This window comes from Rhamphochromis longiceps, linkage group LG7 (assembly GCF_057381845.1).
Source record: "Rhamphochromis longiceps isolate RC_006_pf linkage group LG7, R_longiceps_female_GT1.1, whole genome shotgun sequence".
In the NCBI taxonomy this organism is placed as follows: Eukaryota; Metazoa; Chordata; class Actinopteri; order Cichliformes; family Cichlidae; genus Rhamphochromis; species Rhamphochromis longiceps.
This window is the reverse complement of record NC_140563.1, coordinates 44,811,949-44,823,588: the sequence shown is the minus strand read 5'-3', so window position 1 is coordinate 44,823,588 and position 11,640 is coordinate 44,811,949. Positions and strand designations below refer to the sequence as shown.

Genomic DNA, 11,640 nt, shown 5'->3' with positions numbered 1-11,640 from the left:
TTAAATTGGGATAACATACTACAGGGAATTTCGGCTGTTTTCAAGAAGAGACATAGAACAAATTTGAAAACTCATCAGCAACCCAAGTCCCTTTAGCTTGAGCCAACTTCAGCTTATACACACATATAAATATACATTTGTTTTGCGACATCATATAGCATAGAATAGAATAGAATTCAACTTTATTGTCATTGCACATGCACAGGTACAGGGCAACGAAATGCAGTTTGCATCCATCCAGAAGTGCTTTAGTGATATAGATATATTACAATATATATTAGCAATAATATAGATATGTGAGTATATTACAGAAATGGGTCTATTATGGCATGTTATAACGTACACGGTATGAAGTATGTTGTGAATATTCTATAACTATAAGTATGTACAGGCTGTAGTGAGTACAAGCTATGTACAGGATATGAACAGGATATAAATTTGAAAAACTATACAGAATATGAAATAAATAACTTTACAGAAATCTGAGATATACAGCTATACAGAAATGGGAACTATGCAAGTTGTATATATATATATATATATATATATATACTCACCCAGCACGCCCCTGCGGGCGGTTTATCCTTCAAGCTCGGGTCCTCTACCAGAGGCCTGGGAGCTTGAGGGTCCTGCGCAGTATCTTAGCTGTTCCGAGGACTGCGCTCTTCTGGACAGAGATCTCCGATGTTATTCCCGGGATCTGCTGGAGCCACTCGCCTAGCTTGGGAGTCACCGCACCTAGTGCTCCGATTACCACGGGGACCACCGTTACCTTCACCCTCCACATCCTCTCGAGCTCTTCTCTGAGCCCTTGGTATTTCTCCAGCTTCTCGTGTTCCTTCTTCCTGATATTGCTGTCATTCGGAATGGTTAGCCACCACCATTTTGTCCGTCTGTATCTGGAAGTCCCACAGGATATATATATATATATATATATATATATATATACATATACACACATATATATATATATATATATATATATATATATATATATATATATATATATATATATATACATATATATATATATATATATATATATATATACATATACATATATATATATATATATATATATATATATATATATATATATATATATATATATGTTGCATATCCGTCCATGCATGAAAGCATGAAAGCATCAAATGCTTATACCCATGTTTTTCTTATTTTTATCCATCTGCAGAATGCTATTTGTTTGTTTATTTATTTTTGGCCATATTTAAGGCAACCTTTTAATTATTGAGATTTTAAATGGTTAACACCTTGTGGTAAACCCTCTGTATTCACTCTTATAACATGACCTTATTATGGTTGACTTGAAAAATGCTTTCAAGTCTATCATACACAATGCACTCTTCACTTGGCTCAGTATTGTCAAGGGGATTTTCATTACCATAGAAAGGGTCCTGCAATTATCTCCCCCACTGTTGTTTCTTGTACAACTCAAGTCTTTTCATGCTGCTCAGGTTTCCAGTGCACCCCCTTCCTGCAGAATATACCAGAAGGTTATTTTGACCAGTCATATTTCTGCATTCTTTCTGGTAATTTTGTTTTGAATTTTGCAGCCTGGGGATGTAAATGCCACATTTAGAATTAACTCCAGGCATTTATTCGGTTAATTAGCTAACAAAAACAAAAACAATGAAATAGCCCACACATGTTGGAGAAACTTCAGAGGCAATTGTCCAAGTACTCAATTACGTTATAAACAAGAGGGATACATATTAGAGAGCTTACCAAACCCTTCTTTTAATTTTCTTGTCTTTACATTAGCACTTTGTAACACTGCAGTAGCTTATAGTGAAATTTCACATGCATTAAAAGTATAATTTGCATTTCCTTTATCTAAAATACTAAAAAAAAAATTCAATTACTTAAAAATTATTTACAGTATATTTGTTGGCCGTTTCATTTTAAAATACTTGAAGGTACTCATTTCTTAAAAATATTTATCCTACACTTTATAATACTTCTAAATCCCTATAAAACCTCCAAATTTCCCCTTTTAGTTTTAGGTTATCATGTATAGACCCCAAATTTTAAAGAAAATTAGAACATGTTAAATGTTCTAGGGCTGCATTATTGGGTGCAACCTACATTAAGCCCATATTTATTACATAAGTTAGCTAAAAACAACAAAAGATGAATTTGGACACCCCCACGGTGAACCTGGTGGGCGGGGCCACGTTACGGCACGCGACGTCACAGTTGTAAACACCCGTATGTACTCACATCTTTGTGTCCCGTGGAAACATGTCGGGGAGGAGAGAGCCCAGTGGAGGAACTGCTTCGTCTATCAAATGCTCACCTGAGACATAAAGCGAAAGCGACAGAGTCAGAAAGGAAACGGCGGCGTGTTTGTTCGAGTTTGGAGCAACTGCAGCCTTCCGCTGTCACAGAAGCGAGCCGGTCGGGATCGGATGAACGACTAAAGACAGACAGCCGGGGCTTGATCTGAAGACTTAGCCTCGCAGGCAGGTGGTCGAGCCGGTTAGAGAGAAAGAGCGAGAGAGGGGGGACAGCGTGTACGGTCTCGGATCAGAACGGGGTTTCTCCTTGCTAGGGGATGTTATCCGTACTGTCTTATGGCAGACTGGTAGCCAGGGCTGTCCTGGGCGGACTCTCTCAGACGGACGGTCGGGACTACAGTCTGATCACCGCCAGTTATGGTTTCGGTAAAGACTTTCGCAAGGGGATCCTGAAGAAAGGGATGTGCTACGGTGATGATGCTTGCTTCATTGCACGGCACAAGACGGCTGATGTCTTGGGTAAGGATTCAGGGCTCTGCAAATGGCTTGCATGAAAGTTAGACGCCCTCTGTGCTCGGGTGACCTTCAGTGAGTTTAGCCAGCACGTGTGCCGACCCGTCGGATCAAAACACACCAGCCCCCCTCCCCGCTCACACATAAAAAAAAAAGAACACTTTAACCCGGATAAAACAAGACTCCAACCCGGATAGACGCTTAAAGCATATCTGTACGCACATAGCACCTGCACTCACGTCATTACTTTAATAAATGACATTTATTTTACTGTTAGGGGGTAGTTTTGAGGTGAAACGCTAAATGACCTTTCACCTACATGTGTCCCCACTGTGGGATACACTGCGATGACGTAGGCTGTTGCAATCACAACATTAGAAGACGTAAATCGGCCTTATTTAATTCGGACGTGGCAAAAAATAGAGCTCATTAAAACGTATCAGACTTAACACTACAATGTCTTGCAAAGGTCAGAATGGTTGAGCATGGAGGCAGCCATGTTGCTAATAGCATCATTAGCCTATTAGCTTAGCTAGCAGGCTAAGCTTGCTTTGTCCTCGCCACCTTGCTACTGCCAAAGACTTAAACTACCACGTGGTTGGTTAGACACACACACACACAAGGTGTATTTCATAGTTTACAAGGTCTGTTTAGTGTTAAACGTTTAGGTTGGTTAGAGAAATAAAATTGACATCTCCGAGGAACACATGGCAACACGTGTATACACGGCAAGGAGAAGTGGAATCTGTGAGACTTCAAGTCAGAGTGTTGAAAACGTCCCTTGCTTTAATTCAGGCTGATGGAAATCGTAGTGAAGGGCGTAGCTGACAGTGATGATCAAGCAGTGCAGAAGAAAATGCGTGGGGTTTTCCAGCATGTATAATATTTTCACTTTCTTTTTAAAGGTTACTTTCACCTCTGTGAGAAAGGGAAAATAATTCCAAAGTCACAGCCTTATAAACTATGGAAGCAATATTCCCAGTAGTCTGTGTGCTGTAGAAAGAAATACTTTCAAAAAACTAAGAGGAAACCCATAGATTCTCTGGAAGTCAAATACTATGAGCATGGGGTGGGGAGAAAAGTTATACATCATTATTAGATTATTCTCATTGTTATGTACATATTTCTTTTACAACTGTCTTCTGACAAAAAAAATACTGGTGCAGATATTCCCTTGCCGTCCTCTTTGGCCATTGAACTAAACAGAACTTAAGTAAAATCATCTGGTCTTGGAAAAAAATTGCTTTGCATCAGCTTTCAAATGAATGTGCAAATGAAGGCATTTATGAGGTGATTGATGTGAAGCCACAATGTGTAAATATATTTAAACTGAATTTAGAAGTCATTTGGACGCAAGTAACCTAACCGGTATACTACAAAAATTATATGCATTTTGGAACCCCGTGCTTACAAGTACAAACTTGAATGATTCATGTAGCACCTAAATTACAGGATATTAGATTACGTTTGTTTGTGTGTATAAGCTGAAGGTGTCTAGAGCTAAAGAGACTTTGGTTGCTGATGAGGTTTCAAAGTCAATTTGTATCTTTGCTGTTCTGACTCATGGTGTGCAGCTAGAATGAATCAAAAGTAAAATAAAACAGGAAGCTAGTAGATTATGAGGTATCAGTGTATAAATATGAATTACACACAAGATGTTAAAAGAGTATACAATTATTTCTGTTCCATAGCTGCAAGTAACACATTTTCCGGGGTAAAATTCTTACACTTCAGGTAAACTAGATAAATTAGGCACACATGAAGCAGTACATGAGAAGTTACAATGGAAAGATAATAAACCAATGTGTTCCTGTTTAGCAGGGATACAGACACCAGAGAGAAAAGCAGTTCAGTAATCAATAAAGCATCAGCACCTAGAAAAGAAAGATCAGAAGAGCAGTGTGGCTGTGCAAATATAGACATGATGCATTGACCTTGGAAGGAAAAGAAAGTCATGTCTGCTGTAAAAAATAAAGATAACTTAATAAAAATTCAACAACTAAAATCAGCCAAACTGCTACCAGCAGATGTTTGGTATTTACACTTTTGAAATGCCTGATCAATCCTCTGTCACGAATCTGGTGTTAATAAGGTATTGTATGGTAGTGGTTCAGTAGTAAAACAAATGTTTTTAATTCCTTTTTTTCCCCATCAGGCGTAGCAGATGGCGTAGGTGGTTGGCGGGACTATGGTGTCGACCCATCTCAGTTCTCTGCAACCTTAATGAAGACCTGTGAGCGACTGGTGAAGGAGGGTCGCTTCACACCCAGTAATCCAGTGGGCATCCTGACGTCTGGCTACTACGAGCTCTTGCAGAACAAAGTTCCCTTGCTAGGTGAGTACATAGAGATGATCCACCTGGTTACAAACACAGCAAGTGGTGGAGCGAGCTCAGCCGTGCTGAGAGAAATAAATAACATAGCTGCAGTATGAGTCACACTGTGAGTATTGGCCCTGCTCACCGAGCACAGAACACAAGCTCTGTCCTGAGTTATACTATCTGTTTAATATGGAATCTCTTCTTCTACCTTGGCAATTACTAATATACAGCCTTTAAGTGTGTGATCAGTTCATCAAGAGGGAACCAAATTTTGCTTCAACGATTGTGTTAGTTGGCGAGGTATATATATTATGTGACTTTTGTTTGACACAAACCTTTGTCCCACCGAGTGATTTAAAACCAGAGAGGTAACTATCTTTGATCGGGCAGTGATTTCTTATGCTAACACTTGGCAGTTGAAATTCAGTGATCTTGTGACTCCCCACAATTTACCCTATTACGCAGGCCAAACACTTTGCCCCCTGCCAGAGCTTCAAAAGGTCATGAGTCTGTCTGTAACTGATACTACAGGAGGGTCAGTGAGATTTTAAAAGTAGGTTAACACCAAGCATGTGATCAAGGTTTCATATCTTGGCTCAGTGTCCCTGGCCAAGAGTTAGTGCAGACGCAGGTTAGCTGTCGTTAAATTTAGTTGGCATACTTTTATTTTGGAAAGTCATGGCAAGGTCAGCTCTTGACCTTCTCTGCTCAAGGTTACCTGAATTGTTGCTAGTAGCTGTCACTGGGAATGCAATCTTTTTGGTTGTTTTTTTTTCCGTCTGTATTATATTTCTTCCACTCTCCATGGATATATTAGATTCACAATGAGGACACTCACAAAGACTACTTTGTACTGGTTGGGCAACATAACTCTTTTCTTTTGCCCTGATCAAATTATCTGTTTGTATACATAACCTTAGTGTTGTTTTACTCCGCTTTATTTTCAGGAAGCAGCACAGCCTGCATCGTAGTTCTGGATCGGCAGAGTCACAGGCTACATACGTGTAACCTTGGCGACTCTGGCTTTTTAGTGGTACGTGGTGGAGAGGTGGTTCATCGCTCGGACGAGCAACAGCACTATTTCAATACACCCTTCCAGCTGTCCATCGCTCCTCCGGGAGCCGAGGGAGTTGTGCTCAGTGACAGGTCAGTTGCTCAGTGTTAGATATATCTTTGTAAATAAATAAAACTCTATATTAGATAGATGCTGGGCTGGTAGTTGTACAGCACTGTACATGTCCTGCTTACAGCAGGCTCGGATAAAATGGTAAAGGCATATCATTCCATTCTGAGCATCCCTACTTGCAGTCATTGGGTTTGCGTGCCACTTTGTAATGCAAAGCAGGATTTAAAATAGAAGTGCAGGTCATGATCTCTGTCATTTTGACTGCCAAGCTAATTTGTGGACAGCTTAATTAGCCCAACTTATCAAAAACATGACTCATCTCTCATGTGGGAAGCAAATATCATAGCATAAAGGCCTTTATGTTGTTGTTTGCCATGTAAACAGAACCTGCTTTTCACCTCACACACTAAAGTGTGTGCAGGCCTTCACAGGTTTGCTGGCCAAACCAATTTACATCTGTTATGACTGGCATCAACTAATAAAGCTTTTGTAACATGATCTGTTTTTATGTCTGAATTGCCAGATGATGTCAGTGATTACCTGGATTTGGCTAGAGTTGGTAGCAACAACAAAAAGTGTCCTTCTTTAGAAGTTTTCCTTAGTGCTTTCAGCTCTCTGCAGACATCAGGAATGTTACTTTCAAATTGCCCGTTCCTCCATGGACACAGGCTTTCAGTACTAGCAAGCCATGGCAATGGCAACTGATAAACAAGAGGGAAACTCTGTAATCCATTTGGAGCAGTCTAGATGTTTTGTTTGACTTTTCTCACTGGTTTGGCAGGTTTAATGGGTTAACGTTCCCATTAAAGTACATTTATAGACCTGTTTAAATGTCATCATAAATTAAGACCAAGCAGAAATATAAGGCTCCCAGGTGATAAAACCTCAGTCTGAGACTTGTGTATGGTGGTAGGAAGTGACAGGCCATGCCGGCATTCGGCACGGACGGAGAAGTAAACGGAGAAGTCAGGTTTTACGTCAGCTGTCACATTAAACGCTCACACTCCATCTTCAAAATTTAGCAGAGTGGCTTCTGACCTGCTTAATTCCACACTTAAAACTGTTGCCAGCAGCTCAGGTGCTTCGCGCTCTAGTTTCACTTCATGATCTTCCCGTGCTTCCTTGTTTCCTGTAGTCCCGAAGCGGCTGACAGCTCCTCTTTCGACGTGCAGCTTGGTGACATCATCTTAACCGCAACAGACGGTCTCTTTGACAACATGCCAGACTACATGATTCTTCAGGAGCTCAAAAAACTCAAGGTATCACTTCAACATGTCAGCTTATGCTTATATGTGTTGGAAACAAATTCAAATTTTAATGCTTTTTTTATTATTGCATCTCGTTTCAGACTACCAACTATGACAGCATCCTGCAGACTGCACAGAGCATTGCAAAGCAAGCTCATGATCTTGCCTACGACCCTAATTATATGTCCCCTTTTGCACAGTTTGCCTGTGACAATGGCCTGAATGTAAGAGGTAAGGTTACTGTTAGCTCCCTTTAAAAGCACCATACACATAACTGCAGTATAATGTTTTTACAGCACGCCCCTTTTCCTGATTAATATTAATAATAAGTTTTGGTTGTACAAATTTTGGAGATGGCACTATTATTTATCATGTTTTGAATAATTAATTAATAAACATTGAAATAAACATAATTTGTGTGTTATTAGATGCATAATGAGGAGCATACAAACATACATACTCCAAAGTACTTTTGATGTCCTTAATAAAACTGTACACTGTTAATATTAGTAGTTGGCCACAAAAGACACAAGTTAAGGATGTCTCGCTGGGGCTTTATACTTCAGCAGTAAATCTACACTGTAACTATGTCGTAACCGCAAACCCATCTGAAACTCTACATCGCAACCTGATGTGAATCTCCATAGAAACCTAACTACACACGGCACAAAACTGTTGCCGGTTCACTACAGTCGATACCTCCTGTGCATTTCCAGCTGCGTTTTTGAATTTGTCAGTGAGAGAATAACACTCATCACCTCAATCTAAGAAATAACAATCATAACATGAATTGAAATTCTCACAAATGTCAGCAAATCTTTGGAGGGAGATTGCTGAAACTATCTGAAGGGATGTATGTCATAGGCTCTACAAAGATTGCTCACAGAAGTCCAAATCAGGCCTTAAACCACTCAGACTTTTAAATGTGATTCTCCTTGTGTTGACTAAAAGTTGCTTTACACAATAAGATTTCAGCAGTTATACTTTATATTTGAAGCCACATTACATGACACGTTTGTAATAAGCTTGGTTAAAGCATTTTTTCAATCAGTTTATCTAGACCTATTGAGGCTCTGACGTCTGCAGTTCCTCCGCTGTGTCCTTGGCGTGGTCATGATAACACACATGAGACGAAACTCCTGCTGGCACAACCAGTTTTTCTTCTCTGTAGGAATCCCAAGCATTTAGTTTTTGCAAGTTTAACCTTGATGATGGCTGACCACCGCTTTACAGCTAATACGAAACAAATCACTACAATTATTGTTATATGCGGCTTTAACACTATTATGAAATAGAAAAGTCTTCTCCTATATATTCAGGAGGTCTTATAATTAAAAAGTACTTTGCATGAACTAGTTCTTACATTTCCTCACTTTATCTTTGTTTTCTTGTCCTGCAGGAGGGAAGCCAGATGACATCACGGTGCTGCTCTCTATCGTGGCTGAATACACAGACTAAAATGTGTGTGTGCGTGCGTGTGTTTGAGTGCGCGTCTGGGGCTGTTCCTTCTTCGCCGCCTGCCTGAGTCTTCCACCTGCGGCCCTCCCGAAATGCACTGCATCCTGTGGAGCTGACAGGGGAGGCCCGCCAACACCACGGCACACACTCCTTACAGCACGGCCCGTGTTAACATTTAGTTTTCTTCCGCTGGTTTTGTTTTGGTGCTTGAGCGGCTGAGGGAAGGCAGGCAGCTAGAACATTTTGTTTTTTTCTTTCATGTTGATCGTGATGCAGGAGGAGCAGAGAGAGAGAGAGATGGGCGGGAAGATGCCTTTCATTCTTCAACGTCTCATCCTGTAGCATCAAAATCTTTTTCAATGATGTGACAGCCCAGGACAGATGGACGGCCTGTAGGCTTTAAAATCTAAAATAAAAATGTGATTAAGGAGTAAGCCATGGGTTTGGATTCTTTAGAGCGTAGTAACAGATTTAGCAGGCGAAACCTGGCTATTGGTCGCTGTTGTTAATCTGTTCCATGTGGTAAATGTGTTTGAACAAAGCATGTAGACTAGACTGAGGAAGCTGCTGCTGGGATGTTGTTTGAGTATGAAATGTACGAGTTGGGATTAAGTGTCTTTCCTCAGATCAAAACTCTGTAATGAGAAACTGTAACACTTATTAAAGCTTTCACATGAAGGTTAATCAGGTTTTGTCGCTTGGCCGAGGGAACCGCATCTCCTGATGAGTTGTAAATATTTTTGTTTTTTGAGAAACTTGTTCTGGCCTTTCTGTTGTCTTTGAATTGGTTGTTAAAGCGAAGAGCTGTTTCGTTACTTTATGGAAGATCTACACATGCTCTCGTATACTTTGTTGTACAGATACTAATCTCCAGGTGATTTTCATCAATACCACACTTCCGTTTGAAAGTTGAAAGTCGCTTCCTGAGATTGATCTCTGAAGCAGTCGTGTTGCCGAAAGGCCGCTAAAACATATGACTGGTTTGTGTGGCATATTTGAGAAGCTGTTGTATGTAATGTTTATATTTGTTATAAAGCTCAAGTTAGCATCTGGGAATGCTTACAATTGCAGTGATAGGTCAGGAACAAATTCAAAGGAGAAAGATGTATTTTTTAAACCTTATTTTGTTTTAAAAGCTACAGACTGAAGCATATGCAGATGGGACAAACGTCCCGTGGATGACTAAAAGATCCAGGTATCTTAAAAAAAAGAAGAAGAAATGTGCATTGTGTGAGTCTGCTTCAAATGTTTTGTTTCTCTGTCCCTCATTTTCCTGTTTCATTTGTTTGCTGCTGCTTTTGTTAGTCACGTATGACTTGATTTGCATAAACGCTGTGACCGTGATTGCGACGAGTGCGCTCTGGATTTCACCAAACTACACGAATCAAAGACACTGATGATACCGTTCTGCTTATGAGGGTCTAACACTTCACCTAAGTGTTGTGGATAAACTCTTTACAATTTAAAAGCATGTGCACCAAAGACACATTTTCTTTGTGTATCTCATTATGCTCTTTTTTTTTTTTTTCGACACAAACATCATACAGCAATACTCTAATTTTCTTGTTCTATGTGTGTGTGATGGCCAGAGGTCTGTGTGGAAATGTTCAGAATTACATTAAAGTGTATTTTCTATTCCTAAAGTTGTATCATATTCCTGGTTTTAAGTTATATGTAACTGGTTATCTGTAAGTAACTATAAAGACAGGTTTTTAAAAGAAAAACCAAAGAAGGGAAGCCATAGTTCACAATTAGGGCACTGCTCTGGAAGCACCACTGTAATGGTAACAGTCACTGTGGTGCTTATCTAACAATCACGGTAGAAGTTGTACTGTTGCTGCCATACTTGAATCCACTGATCCACCATGCATTTTATTACTAGAGAGCAGTTCATATGTGCAATTTGGCAGCAGTTTGTGCTACAATGATTGCATTTCACATCAAATTGGGCAGGTTTTTCTTCCTCATAAACATAATGGGGGTAATGATTTGCATATCTGTCCTGCTGTCATCGTTGTTTTTGTTTTTTATGTAGTTTCTATTTTAGTTACCCCCCCCCCCCCCCCCCCCAAAATGTAATTTCTCACTGTTTTAGGCTCTTCTTGTCTTTGAGGGGTTTGTGTAAGAAAAAAAAAAGGGGGGGGAAATGTCTGTTTCTCAAATATAGACCTATATTTGACAGAGAGACGTAAACCTTATGCAGGAGGGGGTGTGAACTTGCAGTATGAGGGTGAGCACAGTTTCAGCCTTAACCAATAGCTTGACCTGTAATCAAGAGGCCTTTCCTGTCATTGCAAGCTTGTGTCGTCCCTGCCGTGTTGCCCGGTGTTTGATGTAAATGAAATGTGGACATGTCTTTTTCTCTTATAAAGCCGTTCTCAAAGGTGCTTCTGCAGTCTGTATGGTATGATTGTCCTGTTCCCAGCAAGCGTATGAAAGATAAACTTATGTCTACAGTGAAACAATGCAGGTCTAATTTATGTAAATATGTTTTAAAATATGTACAATATTTAAATAAAGAACCTAGTATTTATACTAAACTTGTTTAGGTGTCTTCTTTATGCATATCATGTTTGAAGTAGTAACTTAACTCAAGGGATGAACAGGATAAGTCAATTACAATAACCTACCTATGTCCCCAAGAGGGACAAAAACAGAATTTCCCAGAGGAACCCACCTGAGGGATAAATAAACTTTCATCTAATCTAATATAACTTA

General features: G+C 39.8%; 1 protein-coding gene across 1 annotated transcript; it reads left to right on the top strand.

Moving 5' to 3' along the window:
* The first annotated feature begins 2,250 nt into the window (after positions 1-2,250).
* On the top strand, positions 2,251-10,996 carry LOC146666013 (protein phosphatase PTC7 homolog). Its single transcript, XM_085413824.1, has 6 exons — positions 2,251-2,777; positions 4,927-5,106; positions 6,039-6,237; positions 7,353-7,476; positions 7,566-7,695; positions 8,864-10,996. The coding sequence occupies exons 1-6, from the start codon at positions 2,576-2,578 to the stop codon at positions 8,920-8,922; spliced, it is 894 nt and encodes a 297-aa protein (XP_085269950.1). The 5' UTR covers positions 2,251-2,575; the 3' UTR covers positions 8,923-10,996.
* The last annotated feature ends 644 nt before the right edge of the window (positions 10,997-11,640 follow it).